Source organism: Salvelinus namaycush, chromosome 3, assembly GCF_016432855.1.
Source record: "Salvelinus namaycush isolate Seneca chromosome 3, SaNama_1.0, whole genome shotgun sequence".
Taxonomy (NCBI): domain Eukaryota; kingdom Metazoa; phylum Chordata; class Actinopteri; order Salmoniformes; family Salmonidae; genus Salvelinus; species Salvelinus namaycush.
The window spans coordinates 96007840-96031073 of NC_052309.1; the positions used below are offsets into that span (position 1 = coordinate 96007840).

At 41.8% G+C, this 23234-nt stretch overlaps 1 protein-coding gene across 1 annotated transcript; it reads right to left on the bottom strand.

The window, feature by feature from the left end:
- Nucleotides 1–4302: 4302 nt before the first annotated feature.
- On the bottom strand, nucleotides 4303–21705 carry LOC120043760 (immunoglobulin lambda-1 light chain-like). The gene is made up of 8 exons (XM_038988322.1): nucleotides 21565–21705; nucleotides 21233–21289; nucleotides 14106–14237; nucleotides 8774–8904; nucleotides 8571–8677; nucleotides 8304–8536; nucleotides 5864–5895; nucleotides 4303–5064 (listed from the first exon to the last, which is right to left on the bottom strand). The coding sequence occupies exons 4-8, from the start codon at nucleotides 8811–8813 to the stop codon at nucleotides 4733–4735; spliced, it is 744 nt and encodes a 247-aa protein (XP_038844250.1). The 5' UTR covers nucleotides 8814–8904; nucleotides 14106–14237; nucleotides 21233–21289; nucleotides 21565–21705; the 3' UTR covers nucleotides 4303–4732.
- Between the last annotated feature and the right edge of the window lie 1529 nt (nucleotides 21706–23234).

Here is a 23234-nt window from a genome sequence, read left to right on the forward strand (position 1 = left end):
AGCTACAAGATAATAACATCTAGTGGAGTAAAGCTACATGATAACATCTAGTGGAGTAAAGCTACAAGATAACATCTAGTGGAGTAAAGCTACAAGATAACATATAGTGGAGTAAAGCTACAAGATAACATCTAGTGGAGTAAAGCTACAAGATAACATCTAGTGGAGTAATGCTACAAGATAACATCTAGTGGAGTAAAGCTACAAGATAATAACATATAGTGGAGTAAAGCTACAAGATAATAACATCTAGTGGAGTAAAGCTACAAGATAACATCTAGTGGAGTAAAGTTACAAGATAACATCTAGTGGAGTAAAGCTACAAGATAACATGTAGTGGAGTAAAGCTACAAGATAACATGTAGTGGAGTAAAGCTACAAGATAACATGTAGTGGAGTAAAGCTACAAGATAACATATAGTGGAGTAAAGCTACAAGATAATAACATATAGTGGAGTAAAGTTACAAGATAATAACATCTAGTGGAGTAAAGCTACAAGATAACATCTAGTGGAGTAAAGCTACAAGATAACATATAGTGGAGTAAAGCTACAAGATAATAACATATAGTGGAGTAAAGCTACAAGATAATAACATATAGTGGAGTAAAGCTACAAGATAACATCTAGTGGAGTAAAGCTACAAGATAATAACATCTAGTGGAGTAAAGCTACAAGATAACATATAGTGGAGTAAAGCTACAAGATAACATATAGTGGAGTAAAGCTACAAGATAACATATAGTGGAGTAAAGCTACAAGATAACATATAGTGGAGTAAAGCTACAAGATAATAACATCTAGTGGAGTAAAGTTACAAGATAACATATAGTGGAGTAAAGCTACAAGATAACATGTAGTGGAGTAAAGCTACAAGATAATAACATATAGTGGAGTAAAGCTACAAGATAATAACATCTAGTGGAGTAAAGCTACAAGATAATAACATCTAGTGGTGTAAAGATACAAGATAACATCCATAATGCAAGCTGGACTCTTATTATCACTATGTACTGATGGACAAAACTGTAACCATGTAAATGTATTATGATTATTATACAGTAAATGTCCTGGCTAGTGTGCTAGTGGAACACTACAATGTATTGGCTAGTGTGTTCGAGAAACACTACAATGTATTGGCTAGCGTGTGTGTTGTAATAGTGCAATAGAGCAGTGTTCAGTTAGGATTCAGTTAGAATTCAGTTAGGAATTCAACATGAAATTTCATCGGGGACTACGTTGGAAACAAGTTGAATCTTGTTGTTAAAGACAGGAAGCTGTAACAGTCTAGAATGTGTCTGCCAACAGAGAGATCTTACCAGTACCAAGACCATCCATCCCTGGAATATCATCTCCAAACCTGAGGAAAACAATCAACATCACTTTGTTGTTATAGAACATTATCAGAACGACCAGATTATCAACTGTAAACCATCTAAGTGGTGTCACTGTTGAGGTTGTATGGCTGAACATGAATTGTATCACACTGTATGTTCTAATCATTATTCAAATAATAATTTATTCACCAGTGGTGGCTAGTGGGCAGAGATATCGGAGGATTAGATCATTGCAATCAATTACATTTCAGCCATTAGAATAAGCCTGTACTCCTATATCATCACCCACCAGCCTCCTCTGTTCTCTACCCACAAAAGCATTGAGTACCACTGAATTACCTTGTAAAGAAATCAAATGAATAGTGCTGGAGTCAGGTCTAGTTGTAACACTGCTGACTAGAATAGTGCTGGAGTCAGGTGTAGCTGTAACACTGCTGACTAGAATAGTGCTGGAGTCATGTGTAGCTGTAACACTGCTGACTAGAATAGTGCTGGAGTCATGTGTAGCTGTAACACTGCTGACTAGAATAGTGCTGGAGTCAGGTCTAGTGGTAACACTGCTGACTAGAATAGTGCTGGAGTCAGGTCTAGTTGTAACACTGCTGACTAGAATAGTGCTGGAGTCAGGTCTAGTGGAAACACTGCTGACTAGAATAGTGCTGGAGTCAGGTCTAGTGGTAACACTGCTGACTAGAATAGTGCTGGAGTCAGGTCTCGTGGTAACACTGCTGACTAGAATAGTGCTGGAGTCAGGTCTCGTGGTAACACTGCTGACTAGAATAGTGCTGGAGTCAGGTCTAGTGGTAATACTGCTGACTAGAATAGTGCTGGAGTCAGGTCTAGTGGTAACACTGCTGACTAGAATAGTGCTGGAGTCAGGTCTAGTGGTAACACTGCTGACTAGAATAGTGCTGGAGTCAGGTCTAGTGGTAATACTGCTGACTAGAATAGTGTTGGAGTCAGGTGTAGTGGTAACACTGCTGACTAGAATAATGCTGGAGTCAGGTCTCGTGGTAACACTGCTGACTAGAATAGTGCTGGAGTCATGTGTAGCTGTAACTCTGCTGACTAGAATAGTGCTGGAGTCAGGTCTCGTGGTAACACTGTTGACTAGAATAGTGCTGGAGTCAGGTCTAGTGGTAACACTGCTGACTAGAATAGTGCTGGAGTCAGGTCTAGTGGTAACACTGCTGACTAGAATAGTGCTGGAGTCATGTGTAGTGGTAACACTGCTGACTAGAATAGTGCTGGAGTCAGGTCTAGTGGTAACACTGCTGACTAGAATAGTGCTGGAGTCAGGTCTAGTGGTAACACTGCTGACTAGAATAGTGCTGGAGTCAGGTCTCGTGGTAACACTGCTGACTCCAGATCACACACAGACCCACTGGAGATGGGGTTACTAATCCTGCCTCAGCCCCCACTCTCTGTATCCCTCTCTACCTTACCACTGTCACTGACCTTAAACAATACAATATAAAATGTATATATGTAAAAAATCTAAATAAATCAGAGATAAATTTAGAAATACATTTGGAAATGTTTAGAAATCTTTATTTTAGAACTAAATGAAATGAATAGTGACTCATCCAATGACCCCCCTCTGGGAATGCTTTTTAAACTGGAGAGTGTAACTCTGTTTGAACTTGGGGGGCCCCTTCGTTGGGGAGCAAGGACAGGTGACTCGGATGGTGCCCAGGTTATTCATGGTTCTGTTGGTCTTTGTGGGGACAATGGGTCTGTAGACTGTCTGTCTGTGGTGGTTTCTGGTTTGGTTACACTGATGAAATGTAGATGAGAAGAGATGTCAGGTATCTTGCATAGTTTGAATAAATATCTATGGCACTTAATATAATTCATTTGGATGAGATGGGGCATCTCAAGAGATTTAATCTGAAAAATGTCAAATAAATAACTAAACTAAATAACTAAACTAATAAATAACTAAATATAATCCCTCTCAAAGCCCTTTAAACTATTCTAAACTAGCCATTCCTTATCACCACTGAACATATATTAGTGCCACAGACAAATGACCCCCCCCCCCCCCCCCCACACACACACACATACAGTTCTGAGAGGAGGTAAAATAACCCCTTCATTTGCATGAAGCTATAAATAAGGAGAGGAGGAGGGGAGGGGAAGCAGGTGTGTTCTGGGGGAGAAGGGGAACAACACATCACTGCCTGTAACTCAATGTCAGATCTAGAACACATCCCTGGTGAATGACTCTGATAACTAGAGACAGTAGACATGAAACTATCAGCTGGTCTTTGGGTGGGACTGAAACCAGTGGTCTACAGACAGCTGTTCCTGTTGTAAAGTACATGTAGATCTTTCCTCAGTCATTATTGGTGGTCGTATGTCCTCCTCTGCTGTACGTTGATAAAACTGCAGCCTCTGTTCTGATCACTGATGCAATGTGAAACACAGCATGACATGACTCTCTCTATATGTTGGACCAATCCTAACTTCCACTTAAGGGGATACTTCAGAATTTTGTCAATGAGGCCCTTTATATACTTCCCCAGAGTCAGATGGACTTGTTCATACCATTTGTATTTCTCTGTGTCCAGTTTGAAGGAAGTTAGTTAGTTTAGTCAGTCAATGTTAACCAGCGTTTCCCATAGACGTCCAGTCATTGTGCGATCTTCATCTGACTCTGGGGAAGAAGATAAAGGACCTCATTGAGTGTTTACTTAGTCATGGATGGATGTCAATGGGAGACTAAGTGAAGACCAGACCTATACAGTTGTAATAATGCTGAAATGATACTGAGTCCAACATCCAATGTTAATACTAGAGAACAGTCAACTGTTAGGTCATCTCTGGTTGGTCAGAATCCTTGTTTTGATAATAAACCAGGTAAGGATTCTGGGCTCTTCTGTCTTGGTTCAATTTAAACAGTCATTATCCAGATTCACCCTCATTTAGTGCTGCTAACACTGAAACTCATCAACATGCTCAAATACAAACACTTGTTCTTTAGAATGTTCTTTATTTAATATCCACAATACAGCAAAGCTCTAACTATTCCTCTATTAATCATTAGTAATTCAACTCATTTCACAATAGTAGAGAGACCTAGTCATCATGACAGTGTTTCAGATGTTATGTTTTAGAGAACATGATGCCAGTACAGTGAATGCATCAATAGTAACTTGTCATGAGAAACAACCCTCAACAGCTATTTGACATTACATTGGTTATTGTCATACTATTCACTGCTGCATTCAGACTTCAGCCCAATATCATCCATGTTGTTAGGATTTTAACTTCTATATTTAACAGCAAAGCAAGGATCAAAACACAACTTAAACGTTCTAACAAAATAACAGCTGCACTCTTTGTGAAGCTATAACAAACTACCAGTTGTATTGATTGTCTGAAACTATTGTTTTACAGACTACAACTAGTCTTTCTGATCTCTTTCTCAGAGAATGTTGACCCCAACGACACTTTACATGTGAACACCAGGTCCTTGTCCCAGTCTGCAGTCTGAATGGTCAGATAGCTGCTGATCTTGAAGGTTTTGTCTGGTTGCTGCTCAGCAGGGCTGGTAGAAACATCTTCTGTCACTGATTCACTGTTAGACATCCAGCTGACATCTGCCAACCCCTTGGACTTCTGAGACAGGTTACTAGTCAGACACACCAGTGTTGCTCTGCTGGACTTGAGGTCTTCAGTGGACGGGGGGAACAGAGTCACAGCAGGTGTAGCAAGATCTCCATCTAGATTAGAAAATAATCAATGGATGAGATGAGAAGAAAGCACAATGGATAACAGTTTATATTTCAGTACATGTGGGTATCATTACCAATACACCCTGCATTAAGAGCAATTAAATAGAGAACTGCTCTTCATGATGTTTACAATGATATTGATAGAAGGAATCATACGGTGTTAAAATGAAAGACAGAGCAATTTCTGGAAACATTATTTATAATATTACATCACAGTTCTGGAAGACTAAAATGCTAAAAGCTGAACGAAATGTGGACATTTTAAATGTAAAATACAAATAATTCACAAGCAAATGGGATTTGAAATATATATATATTTGTCTAAGAAATTGAGCTGGATAAAATTTCTGGAGATGAAAGATCTCCTTAACATTGAGTTATATAAACAACAGAAACACAAGATATTAATGATTAAAGACTTTGAGATGAAATATCTCCTTTACATTGAGTTATACAGACAACAGAACACAAGAAATTCATGATTAAACACTTTGAGATGAAATATCTCCTTTACATTGAGTTATACAGACAACAGAAACACAAGATATTAATGATAAACATGAACAGAGCAGACCAACCAGAGACATTCACACTGTCATCAAACTGTTTCATAAGTCATTTACAAACAACATACGAGACAGGATTAAAGCAAGTGCAAAATATTAAATCGGTGAATTTAAATGACATTTTATTAAACAAACATTTAAAAATATATATATATATCTGACCAACACTATAGTAGAAACAAAACCTATTCTGTAGATTAAAACATTAGAAGGGTACTCACCAGTAACAATGAGCTTGGTTCCTGGTCCGAATACCACAGTGATTCAGTTTGTATACACAGCCGTACAAAAACCTCCTCACTCTCTCTACTGAGAGGACAGGAACTGAAACATTCATTCAGACAGAGCTTCACTCTCACAGTGAGAGGACAGGAACTGAAACATCCATTCAGACAGAGCTTCACTCTCTCTACTGAGAGGACTGAAACTGAAACATCCCATTCAGACAGAGCTTCACTCTCTCTACTGAGAGGACAGGAACTGAAACATCCCATTCAGACAGAGCTTCACTCTCACTACTGAGAGGACAGGAACTGAAACATCCCATTCAGACAGAGCTTCACTCTCACAGTGAGAGGACAGGAACTGAAACATCCCATTCAGACAGAGCTACACTCTCACTACTGAGAGGACAGGAACTGAAACATCCCATTCAGACAGAGCTTCACTCTCTCTACTGAGAGGACAGGAACTGAAACATCCCATTCAGACAGAGCTTCACTCTCTCTACTGAGAGGACATCCCATTCAGACAGAGCTTCACTCTCTCTACTGAGAGGACAGGAACTGAAACATCCCATTCAGACAGAGCTTCACTCTCTCTACTGAGAGGACAGGAACTGAAACATCCCATTCAGACAGAGCTTCACTCTCACTACTGAGAGGACAGGAACTGAAACATCCCATTCAGACAGAGCTTCACTCTCACAGTGAGAGGACAGTAACTGAAACATCCCATTCAGACAGAGCTACACTCTCACTACTGAGAGGACAGGAACTGAAACATCCCATTCAGACAGAGCTTCACTCTCTCTACTGAGAGGACAGGAACTGAAACATCCCATTCAGACAGAGCTTCACTCTCTCTACTGAGAGGACAGGAACTGAAACATCCCATTCAGACAGAGCTTCACTCTCTCTACTGAGAGGACAGGAACTGAAACATCCCATTCAGACAGAGCTTCACTCTCACTACTGAGAGGACAGGAACTGAAACATCCCATTTAGACAGAGCTTCACTCTCTCTACTGAGAGGACAGGAGCTGAAACATCCCATTCAGACAGAGCTTCACTCTCACTACTGAGAGGACAGGAACTGAAACATCCCATTCAGACAGAGCTTCACTCTCACAGTGAGAGGACAGTAACTGAAACATCCCATTCAGACAGAGCTACACTCTCACTACTGAGAGGACAGGAACTGAAACATCCCATTCAGACAGAGCTTCACTCTCTCTACTGAGAGGACAGGAACTGAAACATCCCATTCAGACAGAGCTTCACTCTCTCTACTGAGAGGACATCCCATTCAGACAGAGCTTCACTCTCTCTACTGAGAGGACAGGAACTGAAACATCCCATTCAGACAGAGCTTCACTCTCTCTACTGAGAGGACAGGAACTGAAACATCCCATTCAGACAGAGCTTCACTCTCACTACTGAGAGGACAGGAACTGAAACATCCCATTCAGACAGAGCTTCACTCTCTCTACTGAGAGGACAGGAACTGAAACATCCCATTCAGACAGAGCTTCACTCTCTCTACTGAGAGGACAGGATCTGAAACATCCCATTCAGACAGAGCTTCACTCTCTCTACTGAGAGGACAGGAACTGAAACATCCCATTCAGACAGAGCTTCACTCTCACTACTGAGAGGACAGGAACTGAAACATCCCATTCAGACAGAGCTTCACTCTCTCTACTGAGAGGACAGGAACTGAACCATCCCATTCAGACAGAGCTTCACTCTCTCTACTGAGAGGACAGGAACTGAAACATCCCATTCAGACAGAGCTTCACTCTCTCTACTGAGAGGACAGGAACTGAAACATCCCATTCAGACAGAGCTTCACTCTCACTACTGAGAGGACAGGAACTGAAACATCCCATTCAGACAGAGCTTCACTCTCTCTACTGAGAGGACAGGAACTGAACCATCCCATTCAGACAGAGCTTCACTCTCTCTACTGAGAGGACAGGAACTGAAACATCCCATTCAGACAGAGCTTCACTCTCTCTACTGAGAGGACAGGAACTGAAACATCCCATTCAGACAGAGCTTCACTCTCTCTACTGAGAGGACAGGAACTGAAACATCCCATTTATAGGATAATATTCTGCTGTTGGTGTCTGGTCCTTGTCAATCCATGTATTGAAGCGCTTTCCATATGAAACAGTCTTCACTTGATGATGATGATGATATGATGATGAGGATTACGTCAAGAATGGCTAAATCTCTTTTCACAGTCGTCTTATAATCTTGTTGACATGCAGGGATGGATGGTTCTTTCATTCCCAAATTTCTCATTATGACATGTATATATTGTTATAATAATCACTGATCAACTGCTGCTTCTTAGAGTTCAACCCTCTGCCACGAAGCAGAAGTGAGTGTATTTGGTGAGGAGGTTTTTGTCATGGTGTATGTATGTCACTGTGATGCCCAATCGTCGACAGAGTAGTCATTTGTCTTACAGTAATACACTGCTGAGTCTTTCTCCTCCGTTTTATTAATAATCAAACTATAATCTGATATCGACTGATGATTAGATGTGAATTTAGGAGAGGAGAAACCAGAGCCATATTTTAGAGAGGTCCAACTATAGTAGTACCACTGTAAAACATACTGAGGAACTCCTCCTGGAACCTGTTTATACCAACGAGCACCACTATTCTCAACAGTCCCCAGGTTACAGTCCAGAGTGGACGTCTCTATTATCAACAGTCCCCAGGTTACAGTCCAGAGTGGCCGTGTCTCCTTTCCTCACTGTCACAACAGGAGGCTTCTGTGTCACCACAGTCACACCACTGACACCTGGGTAATAAGAAGATGACATGTAGTAAAGAGAAACATACAGACTCATTATTAATAATCCAGGAAGTAAAACCTCCAGGAAGTCAGACTCCTTACATGTCAGAGCAGTGATGAGAGTGCAGAGTGTCCCCAGCATGTTGTCAGTGTGTGGTGTGAACGGCCCTTACTGTCCAGCTGAGAGATGAGCAGGGTTGGAGTGTGAGGAGAGGAGAGGCTGCAGGACCTACCTATAAGGAGACAGACAGGGAGGAACAGAGGGAGGGGCCTCTGAAGTTAACCAATCACCAGCTGCTCTCATTGCTCTACATTAGGCCCTGTCTTCATCACTGACTCATATTCTACCTCCATCAAACCATAACTGGAGTTTAATATCCTATACTAGTTCTACACAGGGACAACATAATGAGGAGGTACTCAGGATGTGTCCCAAATGTCTCCCTACTCTGTTTATAGCGTACTGCCGTTGACCAGAACCCAATGGGCCCTTAAGAAGAGTGCACTATAAAGGGAATATAATGCCTTTTGGGACACACCCTCAGTTTCAGTCCACCCCCCCCTCTCCCCACACAGTTCTGAGAGGAGATAAAATAACCTCTAAATTTACATGAAGCTATAAATAAGGGGAGGAGGGGAAGCCGGTGTGTTCTGGGGGGAGAAGGGGAACAACACATCACTGCCTGTAACTCAGTGTCAGATCTAGAACACGTTCCTGGTGAATGACTCTGATAACTAGAGACAGTAGACATGAAACGATCTGTTTTTTCTGGGGTGTGACAGAAGGATGGCCCCGCGAGACTAGATGGGACTGAAATCAGTGGTCTGTCTGACTAGTGTCACTGTGCCTGCTTTAATGTCGTTATATCTTGAGTCATTATTGGTGGTCCTGTGTTCTCCTCTGGTGGACGTTGACAGAACTGCAGCCTCTATTCTGATCACTGATGCAGAATGTGAAACATGACGCAGCGCAACACTGAGTGTACAAAACATTAAGAACACCTTCCTAATATTGAGTTGAATCTTACAAGGTCATATTTCTCATTCATGCTGAAAATTATACTGAGGCCAACATCTAATGTTAATACTAGAGAACAGTTTAAACCATGTAATAATGGCACTTCAAACTAAACATTGACCAGGCATTCCTGCATTAAGGTAAAATAGAGGCAGGTGTTCTAGTCTGAAATACTTGAATGCTTCTCTCTCTCTCTCTCTCTCCGCCCAGCATCTGGGTCGTTCCACCAATTCGGTGCCTATTGAAAAGTGTAAATTGATAAAAATGACTTCGATTTTGTAATAAATAGCACATATTCGCCTTCATAAAAAACGTGTTTTCCCATTTCAAGAGGTTAAATAAAGAATTGACTATAACAAAAGTCAAATAAAGTAACAGGGTTGATGATTTCTTCTTAAATAAGCCATGAATCCCCTTGTGACAGCGGGGAGTGGAAGCTTGTTGTGTGTAAAAGGAGTAGGAATTGTTGTTTTGCTTCGTTCGTTCATCTCCTAAATAAAGAGAAGATGTATTTTTTACACGCTGCGCCTTGGTCCTCTCTCTCTCCCATGGTCGATCGTGACAGACTTTGTCAAAGCAACAAAATAACTAAGGCTTTACAATTGTCGTGTCTGACTTATCATTAAAAGTTAAGACTGTTATATTATCAAATCGACTCTCTAGGCTTAATGATTATGTGATTAAACTAACCATCTAGAGGCGAAGGAAGCGCACACCTATTAAGGCGAGGTGCTGGCTAGCAGAGTAGAACACCTATTTAGGTGAGGTGCTGGCTAGCAGAGTAGAACACCTATTTAGGTGAGGTGCTGGCTAGCAGAGTAGAACACCTATTTAGGTGAGGTGCTGGCTAGCAGAGTAGAACACCTATTTAGACAAGGTGCTGGCTAGCAGAGTGGAACACCTATTTAAACAAGGTGCTGGCTAGCAGAGTGGAACACTTAAAACAATAAAGGAGAGCCACTCACTCTAGGAGCTCAGATGCAAAAACATGTTTTATGTCCTACGTTTCGACAGACATGCTGTCTTCATCAGGGTATAATGACAAACATTGCGGGGTGACTCATTTATATAGTGTCAAAAGACATACAGGTGTCTGTAATCATGGCCGGGTGTGGCCTGATATCATTGGTTAATTCACATATATTAAAATAGCATACATGGATAGCGTACGATCATAGATACAATTTGGCTACATAAGCATACAAACATTTACAATAGCCAAATCACAATAATCACAAGAATGGCTTCAGATCAAAGTTTACGTTGAGACCGGAGGGAGCAAGGGTCTTTAAATTAAAGATCCAGGCAGCCTCTCGTTTTAACAATAAATTGTTGAGGTCACCGCCTCCTAGGGAGGGTGACATGTTCGATGCCGATATAACGTAGAGACGAAATCGAGTGGTTTGCTTCCAAAAAGTGGGCTGTAACTGGGTAAGTTTTTGCACCTAATGGTGCTCCGAGATTCGTACTTTTAATTTGCGCTTTGTTTTACCCACATCATTTTTTACCACAAGGACAAGTTATAAGATAAATAACTGCCTTAGTGGAGCACGTGATAACACCTTTGAATGGGATCTGTTTCCCTGTTTGGGGGTGTTTGAAGGAACGACATTTATAAGTACCATTGTATTGAGCACAGCCATTACACTTGTAGTTTCCATCCAGTAGGGGGCGCAAATAGACGTTGTTCAGGAATATCTTGGGGTGGTAAATCAGAGTTTACCAATTCATCTCTGAGAGTTCTGCCCCACGAGAATATGACCAAGGGAAGGTCCGAAAACACATTACCGATACTGTCATCGGATCTTAGAATGTGCCAATGTTTGTGAACGATTCCCTTCATTTGTTCAGAGCACTTTGAATAGCGGGTAGTTAGAATGCAAGAATGCTTATTTTTCTGAGACTGACCTTGAAAAAGGTCCTGTATCGTTTTGTTTTGAAATTTCTCAATGGCAGTATTAATCTGACCATTTTTGTACCTCCTCTCCTTGAATTTTCTTTGCGTCTCAGCCATATTTCTGTCGAACTCTGATAGTTTTTTGCAAATTCTTTTGATTCAACAGAATTGGCTGTAGGGCAAACCATTTTTCAAGGGAAGTGGGGGACAACTATCAGCCCTCGTAGGTTTCCTGTAAAGATCAGTGTATAGAACATTATCATCACTCAAGATCAGAAGATCAAGAAAACTGATTTGACGTGTATGTCACGCCCTGACCTTAGAGAGCCTTTTAATGTCTCTATTTGGTCTGGTCAGGGTGTGATTTGGGTGGGCATTCTATGTTATGTATTTCTTTGTGTTTGGCCGAGTATGGTTCCCAATCAGAGGCAGCTGTCTATCGTTGTTTCTGATTGGGAATCATACTTAGGTAGTCTTTTTTCCCACCTATGTTGTGGCATCTTGTCCTTGTTTTGTTGCTGTTGAGCCCTATAAGGCTGTACGTTTCGTTGGTTTTCTCGTTCTTGTTTTGCGGGTTATCATTAAAGAATATGATTAACCTACCCCACGCTGCATCTTGGTCTAATTCCACCACCGACGATCGTTACAGTGTATCAGATTGCATAGTAAATCTCAAATGTTCAGAACAGGAGTTAAGAAAAGCATGGAACGCCTGGAGCTGTTTTGCATCACCCCTCCATAGAACAAAACTATCATCAATATACCGTTTCCAAATAATGATGTTAGGCAAGAAAACATTTTTGAGAGGATTGAAAATAGACTGTTTCTCCATGTAACCCACATACACATTAGCGTAGTTAGGAGCCATGGGGGATCCCATAGCAGTACCCTTCGTCTGAATAAAGAAGTAATTTAGATTTTTTTAAATTTGAATTTTATTTCAACTTTATTTAACCAGGTAGGCCAGTTGAGAACAAGTTCTCATTCACAACTGCGACCTGGCCAAAATAAAGCAAAGCAGTGCGACACAAACAACAACACAGAGTTACACATGGAATAAACAAATGTACAGTCAATAACACAATAGAAAAAATCTATATACAGTGTGTGCAAATGAGGTAAGGTTAGGGAGGTAAGGCAATAAATAGGCCGTAGTGGCAAAGTAATTACAATTTAGCAATTAAACACTGGAGTGATAGATTTGCAGAAGATGAATGTGCAAGTAGAGATACTGGGGTGCAAAGGAGCAAAAAAAAAAAGAATAACAATATGGGGATGAGGTAGTTGGATGGGCTATTTACAGATAGGCTATGTACAGGTGCAATGATCTGTGAGCTGCTCTGACAGCTGATGCTTAAAGTTTGCGAGAGATATGAGTCTCCAGCGTCAGTGATTTTTGCAGTTTGTTCCAGTCATTGGCAGCAGAGAACTGGAAGGAAAGGCAGCCAAAAGAGGAATTGGTGGGGGCCTTATCAGCTCACTGGTCACCATAGCAGCACCCACCCGTAGCACGCGCTCCAGCAGGTATATTTCACTGGTCACCCCCAAAGCCAATTCCTCCTTTGGCCGACTTTCCTTACCTAGCAAAGACTTATAGATGACCTGGAGCCAGTTGGTTTGGCGACGAATATGAAGCCAGGGCCAGCCAACGAGAGCATACCGGTCGCAGTGGTGGGTAGTATATGGGGCGTTGGTGACAAAATGGATGGCACTGTGATAGACTGCATCCAATTTGCTGAGTAGAGTGTTGGAGGCTATTTTGTAAATTACATCACCGAAGTCAAGGATCGGTAGGATAGTCAGTTTTACGAGGGCATGTTTGGCAGCATGAGTGAAGGATGCTTTGTTGCGAAATAGGATGCCGATTCTAGATTTAATTTTGGATTGGAGATGCTTGATGTGAGTCTGGAAGGACACCTGGTTAGACTGTAAACCCAGCCTTTACTGACACACAACATGAAGTAGTTGTGTGTGAGTTCTATTTCAGCCAATGTTATAATGCATGCACTGGAAGGTAGTTCATTGGGGTCACGTTACAGAAGAAAATGTTCCATAGCTTCATGACTCAAAATCCAAAGTAACTAACAAAGTATTCTCAGGGAGAGGATCAAGAGATTCAATGATAGAGATCATACTGCTGGTGTCCTTTACAACGGAGGGGAGCATTTACATAAACTGTCCTATCCCTGAGTACAACTGACCCACCCTTATCAGCAGGGCGGGAAAGGACTGACATATCGGATTGTAAATCAAGCAAAGCTTGTTTTTCATCCTTAGGTAAATTATGGAAAGATATGTATTCCTATTTGTTCTTAAGGAGATGAACAACATATTTTTCAACAAGTCTGCAATATGTGACATCAGCTGATGTAAGAAGGGCTTTGTAAATAAATTTGATTTGATTTGATAAACCCCAATCCAGTGCAACAAGTAAGAAAATGTAAGAAAAAAAGTACTATTTGGACCCAGGTCTGTGGTGAAGAACGGATCAGTATAGTACAGCAAAACTTGGTACCTACACACAGGGGAGCAGGGTGGCTGAGGGTGGTAGCACAGTGTTGGGCAGTGAGAGAGTGCTTTGGCTCAGTACACAGATCTGGGACTCCCTTCAGACGAGTCCCTTGGACATTATCCCAGATATACTGAGTTACCTGCAACAACACGGGAAGATACTATTAGCATAGGAAACAAAAGCAAGTGTGACAGCACATCTCTAGAATAGAATGTGTTACTTAATGAATTGGTTAAAGAATATTTAGAGATGATTTGGGCATGAAATGCAATACATGCTAAATGGGGGTGATTGACTTACAGTAACATTGGAAATGATTGGCACCCTTGATAAAGATGGCCCAAAAAATGGTGTAAAATATGACAAATGCTGAGCTACTGTATATTGTATGTTCCAAAAAATAGGAAAGTATATTATTTCATACTAATGCAATTACTCTGTTGTTTAACAAGTTAATAAAAAAAATATTATTGACACCCTTGTTTTCAACACTTTGTGCACCTTCTCCTTGCAAGGATAATGGCACTTAGCCTTTTTCTATAATGTTTTATGAGATTGTAAGAAAACGTTGGGATGGATCTCAGACCATTCCTCTATAAAGAAACTCCACATCCTTGATATGCTTCGGTCTGCGCTTATGGACGGCCCTCCTCAATTCAAACCACAGGTTTTCAATAGGGTTCAAGTCCCAACACTGTGATGGTCAATGTGGTCAATATATATCCGTATACATGGATGAATGCTTCTCCCTCTCTGTCACAGATGCCATGGTTGCCCTTAGTTTGAAGATGTAATCCGGAGACAGGTGTATTATACAACAGCCTTCTGTGTGTTCTCTTTTCGACTCCCTAACGCCAGAATTGTCTCCATCTCCTTAACTATCATACTCTAATTCCTCTGATTTCCTCTGATTTCAAAACTCGGTTCTCCAGAAAGTGGAGAGCAACACTTTTGCAGTTCTACTACGTGATATCTTTCAAAAAAGCCACGTTAGAAAGCATTACCTACACATTCTGACCAGCTCATGTTATAGACAGAATTATGCTACATGGCAGACCCATCTGAACCCATCTCTCGTCATGTCCACCCCAACCATTTTCTCAGCCAATCATGGCTAGCGGGAAGGTTCCTGCCTTTTTCCGTGGCGAAACCAAATAGGACCGTAATTTAACAAATGTATTCGTATTTAAAGATAGTGTACACGTTTGTTATTAAGGTACATGAAAGTTCACATGTTCCATAAGGTAATTCTGCCATAAATGTACTACAAATTAGTTGAGTTCATGATGTAGTTGACCTTAACAAGACCCCAGGAGAAGCTTCAAACAAGCTTCTAAGGCTATTCATACAGACACTGAACTTCCCTCCCTTAGCATACAGAGAAACAAAGATTAAATTAGACACTATAAAAAGAAAAAAAAGAACTTTGGCAAAAATCGCTTAAAAAAAATAATCATCCCATTTCAACTTTGTCACCTTCAGATTATGCCAATAGCAACAACAACTAAAATGCAGAGGTAAGCAAGTGTTGAGTGTCCTTACAACCGGTCACAGCCAGTCCAGCACTGTCTGTAGGTCCCAGAGTGGCCTTTGCCCATCTGTGGACCGTGCACCATAGCCAAACAGAGCTACAGTAGGCCTTTATTTGCAACACAGGCCTGCCATCATTCACTTTGAACTGGACTGTGTGTTTACAGGTAGTTGCAACAGCACGACTTTAGATCATTAGAATGCATTCGCCAAAAGCCAACTGAATGGATTTCAGCAAATATGTCAATACCACTTGGGAGTCCTTTTACATTTGGGAACTTTACAGTCCTATTGAAGATTAGCTCAAATCTAATGAAGGAACATTAGATGAACCCTCTCAAACTTTCAGTTAGTTGGCCGTCAAAATTGCACTGATAAATGATAGGGAATTGTAGCCTACTCGCTCTTCTGTAGTTTGCCTGCCAACAATGCATGCTTGCACAAGCAAGCACACAAAGCAAACTTGCTAAAGTTGGCTAGCTTGCTAGCTAGCTACACTACATGACTACAAGTATGTGGACACCTACTCGTCGAACATCTCATTCCAAAATCATGGATATTAATATGGAGTTGGTCCCCCCTTTGCCTGGCTCATACTTGCTGCTATAACAGCCTCCACTCTTCTGGGAAGGCTTTCCACTAGATGTTGGAACATTGCTGTGGGATATTGCTTCCATTCAGCCACAAGAGCATTAGTAAGATCGGGCATGGATGTTGAGCGATTAGGCTTGGCTAGCAGTTGTCGTTCCAATTCATCCCAAAGGTGTTTGATTTGGGTTGATGTCAGGGTTCTGTGCAGACCAGTCAAGTTCTTCCACATCGATTTCAACAAACCATTTCTAAACGGACCTCGCTTTGTGCACGGGGGCATTGTCATGCTGGAACAGGAAAGGTCCTTCCCCAATCTGTTGCAACAAAGTTGGAAGCACAGAATCGTCTAGAATGTCATTGTATGCTGTAGCATTAATTTCACTAACGGGCCTAGCCCGAACCATGAAAAACAGCCCCAGAACATTATTCCTCTTCCACCAAACTTTACAGTTGGCACTATATATTGGAGCAGGTAGCGTTCTCCTGGCATCCGCAAAACCCAGATTCGTCCGCCAGATAGTGAAGCGCGATTCATCACTCCAGAGAACGTGTTTCCACTGCTCCAGTGTCCAAAGGCAGAGAGCTTTAAACCACTCCAGCTGACGCTTGGCATTGCGCATGGTGATCTTAGGCTTGTGTGTGGCTGCTCAGCCATGGAAACCCATGGGGAAATTGCAGTTGGCTCAGAACAGGGCAGCACGGCTTGCCCTTAAAAGTACACAGAGAGCTAACATTATTGACATGCATGTCAATCTCTCATGGCTAAAAGTGGAAGAGAGATTGACTTCCTCAGTATTTGTTTTTGTAAGAAGTGTTGTCAATCTGAAGGTACAGAGGTGTTTAAAATACTAGCACACAGCTCCGACACCCATGCATGCCCCACAAGACATGCCACCAGAGGTCTCTTCACAGTCCCCAAGTCCAGAACAGACTATGGGAGGCGCACAGTACTACATAGAGCCATAACTACATGGAACTCTATTCCACATCAGGTAACTGATGCAAGCAGTAGAATCAGATTTAAAAAGAAGGTAAAAATACACCTTATGGAACAGCGTGCACCGTGAAGTAACAAAAACATAGGCACAGACATGTATACACACATGATACCATGCACACTATACACACATGTACACATGGATTTTTCATTGTAGATATGTGGTAGTGGAGTAGGGGCCTGAGGGCACACAGTGTGTTGTGAAATCTGTGAATGTATTGTAATGTTTTTAAAATGGTATAAACTGCCTTAATTTTTCCGGACCCCAGGAAGAGTAGCTGCTGCCTTGGCGGAACTAAATGGGGATCCATAATAAATACGAATACAAATACCTCACCCCAGCAAGGCTGCTCCATTACCAGAATGTGCTGTTAACCATGTCTCATGTCACACTGAAGCGCCGTCCTTAGCCCCGCCACTCTTTACCAACTGACGATGATTGTGCTGTCCTAGTTGACCAGGTCTGTAAGCCTCACCCGGATTTATCTGACGTGCCTTTAATGAATGCTGATTTGGAACTATTTGTTGATAGTTCCGCTCAAAAACCACCTTAAGGCAAACCATTAATGGATAATGCAGTAACTACGGCTGCCACTACATTGGAAAGTGCTAAACTACCACCCCATTGGTCAGCTCAGGCTGCAGAATTGTTTACTCTTACTAGAGCATTTATTTTGGCTTCGATACACTCTGGAAGCAATGAGGGTTCCTCACCTCATCTGGTAAATTGGTTGAAAACTTGTTGGAGGCTATTTTGTTGCACTTCCCATCTAAATGTTAAAAACATGTTTCTCTACGGGATGTTTCTGATCTGCAAGGGCCTGGGGAAGTGAGAATGGAGAAATAAGTGTTCTTGGCACATGACCAAGACCATGTGTAAAAGGGGGGAGTTGTGGTTTGTGCTAAGTGTGATTTGTATGACTAACAATGTAGGCAGAGGAAGGCTGAGACCAGATTGCCATAGGTAACAGTAATGCCTCTGGCTCTGATGTACATGCATGGACGTGCGCATCGTACCCCTGGTTTAGCACCTCATGAAATATTCACAGGAAGACCCATGAGAATCCTAAACACCCCGTTCCCACAGAACAGGTTGACACTGATGGGTTCAAAGGAGGATCAAATGATAAGCTACTGTGCTGCACTTAACAATGTTCTGAAGTCTATTCTCCCCAGCATTGCCTGAACCAAAGGGAGGACAGCTCCACAAATTTCAGCCAGTAGATTGAGTGGTCATCAAGGACCTCCGCAGAAAGACTTGGCACCAACAGCTCTGGACTGGTACATTGCAGGTGCTCCTGATGGTTGCAGAGCGGTCGACGTGAGTTCACACCAGCAACTGCAGGAAGGTGCCCCACAACCCAGACGAAGATGTACCAGCCGATGAATCGTCATAGGCAACCCCAGTGGCCATAGGAGGACCAGGAATGGACTCTACGCATCATGTTTGTCATCTGTTGTATGGGCCCTGGGAGTTGTGGCCACATTGCAACTGAAGTATACAACACCAGCATCATCCCACGGCGGGACTTAAATAACAGCCGCTCCAGCACAAGCCAACGGCAGGTTCAGGACGGAAGTTCAGTAAATAATAGCTGCCCCATTGTTTAAGAAGACGGCAGTAGAATGGCCTTACTGAAGAACTCAGTGATTTTCAACGTGTCACCATCATAGGATGCCACCTTTCCAATAAGTCAGTTTGTCAAATGTCTGCCATGCTAGAGTTGCCCCGGTCAACTGTAAGTGCTGTTATTGTGAAGTGGAACGTCTAGGAGCAACAGTGGCTCAGCCACGAAGTGGTAGGCCACGCAAGCTCAGAAAACGGGACCGCCGAGTGCTGAAGCGCGTAGCACGTAAAAAAAACATTCTCGGTTGGAACACTCACAACTGAGTTTCAAACCTCTGGAATCAACCTCAGCAGAAGAACTGTTAGTCGGGAGCTTCATGAAATGGGTTTCCATGGCAGAGAAGCCGCACACAAGCCTAAAATCACTGCAACGCCAAGTGTCGTCTGGAGTAGTATAAAGCTCACCGCCATTGGACTCTGGAGCAGTGGAAACGTGTTCTCTGGAGTGATTAATCACGCTTCACTATCTGGCAGTCTGACGGACGAATCTGGGTTTGGCAGATGCCAGGACAACGCTACCAGCTCCAATGCACCGTGCCAACTGTAAAGTTTGGTGGAGGAGGAATAATGGTCTTGGGCTATTTTTCATGATTCGGGCTAGGCCTCTTAGCTCCAATGAAGGGAAATCTTAATGCTACAGCATACAATAATATTCTAGATGATTTGGGGAAGGCCCTTTCCTGTTTCAGCATGATAATGCCTCTGTGCATAAAGCAAGGTAAATACAGAAATGGTTTGTCGAGATTGATGTGGAAGAACTTGACTGGCCTTCAAACCTCAACTCACCGTAACCCCATTGAACACATTTGGGATCAATTGGAACACTGACTGCGAGCAGGCCTAATTGCCCAACATCAGTAATGTTTGTGGCTGAATGGAAGCAAGTCTCCGCAGCAATGTTCCAACATCTAACAGCAAAGGGGGGACCAACTTCATTTCAATGCCCATGTTTTTGGAATGAGATGTTCGATGAGCATGTGTCCACATACTTTTGTAGTGTATTTTGTCTTGCCCATTCACACTCTGAATGGCACACATACACAATCCATGTCTCAATTGTCTTAAGGCTCCAAAATATTTTTTTTCTCCTCCCCTTCATCGAAAAGGATTGAAGTGGATTTAAAAAGTGAGGTCAACAAGGGATCATAGCGTTCACCTGGATTCACCTGGTCAGTCTATGTCATGGAAAGAGCAGGTATTCACAATGTGTTGTACACTCAGTGATGCTGTTATAATACCCAAACATTTGTATTAAAAAAATATTTGTGATACCATGATGTGATGTAAACTTAGTGTACAAAACATTAAGAACACCTTCCTAATATTCAGTTGCACTCCCCTTTGCCCTCAGAACAGCCTCTATTCGTCATGGCATGGATAAGGTGTCAAACGTGTTCCACAGGCATGCTGACCCTTGTTGACTCCAATGATTCCCATAGCTGTGTCATGTTGACTGGATGTCCTTTGGGTGTGGACCATTCTTGATACACACAGGACACTGTTGAGTGTGAAAAACCCAGCTGCATTGCAGTTCTTGACACAAACCAATGCGCCTGGTAGACTGCCATACCCTGTTCAAATCACTTAAATATGTTGTCTTGCTCATTCACCCACTGAATGGCACACATACACAATCCATGTCTCAATTGTCTCAAGGCTTAAAAATCCTTCTTTAACCCGTGTCTTCTCCTTCATCGATACTGATTGAAGTGGATTTAGAAAGTGATATCAATAAGGGATCAAAGCTTTCACCTGGTCAGTCTGTCATGGAAATAGGTGTTGATAATGTTTTGCACACTCAGTGTATGACAGGATTGGATGTTTATTTTTTTAATGATTTTAGTCATTTAGCAGACACTCTTATCCAGAGCGACTTACAGGAGCAATTACGGCTAAGTGCCTTGCTTAAAAGCACATCGGCAGGTTTTTCACCAAGTCGGCTCGGGGATTCAAACCGCTCTTAACCGCTAGGCTACCTGCTACTCTATGCATGCAATGCCAATGTTGCTTGACTTGTTTGTGTATCAGCACATTTGCTTGACCTAATCTCACTGCAACACTTCGTCCATGTTGTTTGACAGGCGTTTTCAAAGAACCTTTAGTCAGGGTGAGCTTCACGCCCTTATCAAACTTCCTGGTAGTTTGACAACGGTGGATAACAGTTACCTGAATAACTTATTTACTTGATACTCATACCTTATTGACCTTTAAAAACATTCCGTGGAACTCACAGGGAGGGTTGGGGCATGTCTTTCAAACTTCCAAAATATCATTTTTTATTTTACTTTGTATTAGAATATTGAAATGTACAAAAGTAAGGCTACAGTTTATATGATGACATTAAAGTGATAGTTCAGCGTTGGACATATTTAGATATTTGTTTCCTTACCTTGAAAGCAGTCTACTGGAAAAGTCTCGGAGTGACTGCAATCCACACTCAGAGTGACTGCAAGACCCCGCCCCCCCACACACACAAACAGTTATCCTGCACCCCACCTCCCAATGAACATGTCTCATTGTTAAAGCGTAAATATGTATATTATTCTTTTTTTATTACTGTTTCATTCACTTCTCACTTCCCCCTCCCCTAATAGCCCCCATACCCGACAGACTTCATTCACCCTGCCCCCAACACCCAACGGTCATTTATAACTGCTACTGTTGTAAATGTGTATATATTATTATTATGTCTCATTCTCTTTTTATTTATTTTATTTTTACCTGCACTGTTGGAGCCCGGAGAACAAGATTTTCACTGTACCCTATAATTACATCTGTGTCCCTATACAAGTGACTAATAAGCTCATCCAATCTAAACCTTTCACAACAGTCTGACTATGAACATCTGTATGAAAACCAAATTTAAAAAAATATTAAAAAACAACTGATGATGCAATATGAAAAGAAATTGGTGGAGGAGATTAATCATCAACGTAAATTGAGAAACTTTTGTTTGATTAAGAGCGAATTCATGTGTGACAGAAAGGTTATGTACACCCTACAGCCGGAGATCACTATGTGCACAGGTAAGAACAGGGATATTGCGCCTGTGTGTGTAAACAGGCTGGTATTGTGGTGAAATAGTATAGGAGAGACTTTGTAACTACTGTGACCTCAAAGAGGTAGAGAATGAAATTCACTCAATACTCTATTGCCCTTTAAAACATGATGTACGTGTCTTTCTATCCCAGAAGGCCCACCAGGTATACCCTGGCATTATGTAGGTGTCTTTCTATCCCAGAAGGCCCACCAGGTACACCCTGGCATGATGTACGTGTCTTTTTATCCCAGAAGGCCCACCAGGTATACCCTGGCATTATGTAGGTGTCTTTCTATCCCAGAAGGCCCACCAGGTACACCCTGGCATGATGTACGTGTCTTTCTATCCCAGAAGGCCCACCAGGTATACCCTGGCATGATGTACGTGTCTTTCTATTCCAGAAGGCCCACCAGGTACACCTTGGCATTATGTGGCTGAGCGACGATGAAAATGTTATATAAACCTAGAATTGAATTACATATTTAGTTATAGGCGTATATCAAGTCCATGTACGTATGGATTGTGCATAGGCTTATACAGCTTTCACATTTTAATTATTTCTTGGGGCCCGAATGTGTTTAAATCGTTTTTTTCAGTTTCATTCACCTGTATTTATACATCTGTATTTATTTATTTTTGTTTTTGCTCTTTAAAGGTAGTTGTTTTTGCCTAGACAACCTTGTAATCATGTTGATTCTTTGTATGCGGTGCACACTGCACAGCACACCAGAGGACTCTTTGTAAGAATCATTGTCATTTTCTTTTAAAGTGTCAATTGATCCTGTAACGGATGGGTCGCCAACTGACAATTTGACACTGAAATAAAACATGAATTCAATCATTCAGGTGTTTCACTGTTCATGTATCTGATTGTTTAATTTAGGTAGTTGCAAGTGTTTGTGTGTTCTTGGCTTTTGAGTGGTTTCAAATAGGATCACACCACCAGCATGGTTATAGTTTGTGGGCTGGTATAGGGATGTGTGTGTAAGTTGTCTAGGTAGTTGTGTCAGATGTTCTCTCTATAGATGAAGAAGAAGAAGAGGGGAAGGGGGGGGTGGCTGGAACTCAATATTAGGAAGATGATCTTAATGTTTTGTAGACACCAGAAACTGTTGAGCGTGAAAACCCAGCAGCGTTGCAGTTCTTGACACAAAAAGGTGCGCCTGGCACCTACATGTACTATCATACCCCGTTCAAAGACACTTAATTATTTTGTTTTGCCCATTCACCTTCCGAATGGCACACATACACAATACATGTTTAAATTGTCTCAAGGTTTAAAAAACCTTCTTTAAGCATCTACATTGTTTGAAGTGGGTTTAACAAGTGACATTAATAAGGGATTATAGCT

Excerpts from the sequence above, each read along its gene's own strand:
- LOC120043760 (XM_038988322.1), bottom strand. The coding sequence starts at position 8,813 with ATGCTGGGGACACTCTGCACTCTCATCACTGCTCTGACAT. Across the intron at positions 8,537-8,570 it reads GGACTGTTGATAATAGAGAC|AATAGTGGTGCTCGTTGGTA; the intron begins GTCCACTCTGGA and ends GGGACTGTTGAG. Across the intron at positions 5,896-8,303 it reads TACTCTGTCGACGATTGGGC|ATTCGGACCAGGAACCAAGC; the intron begins ATCACAGTGACA and ends AATCACTGTGGT.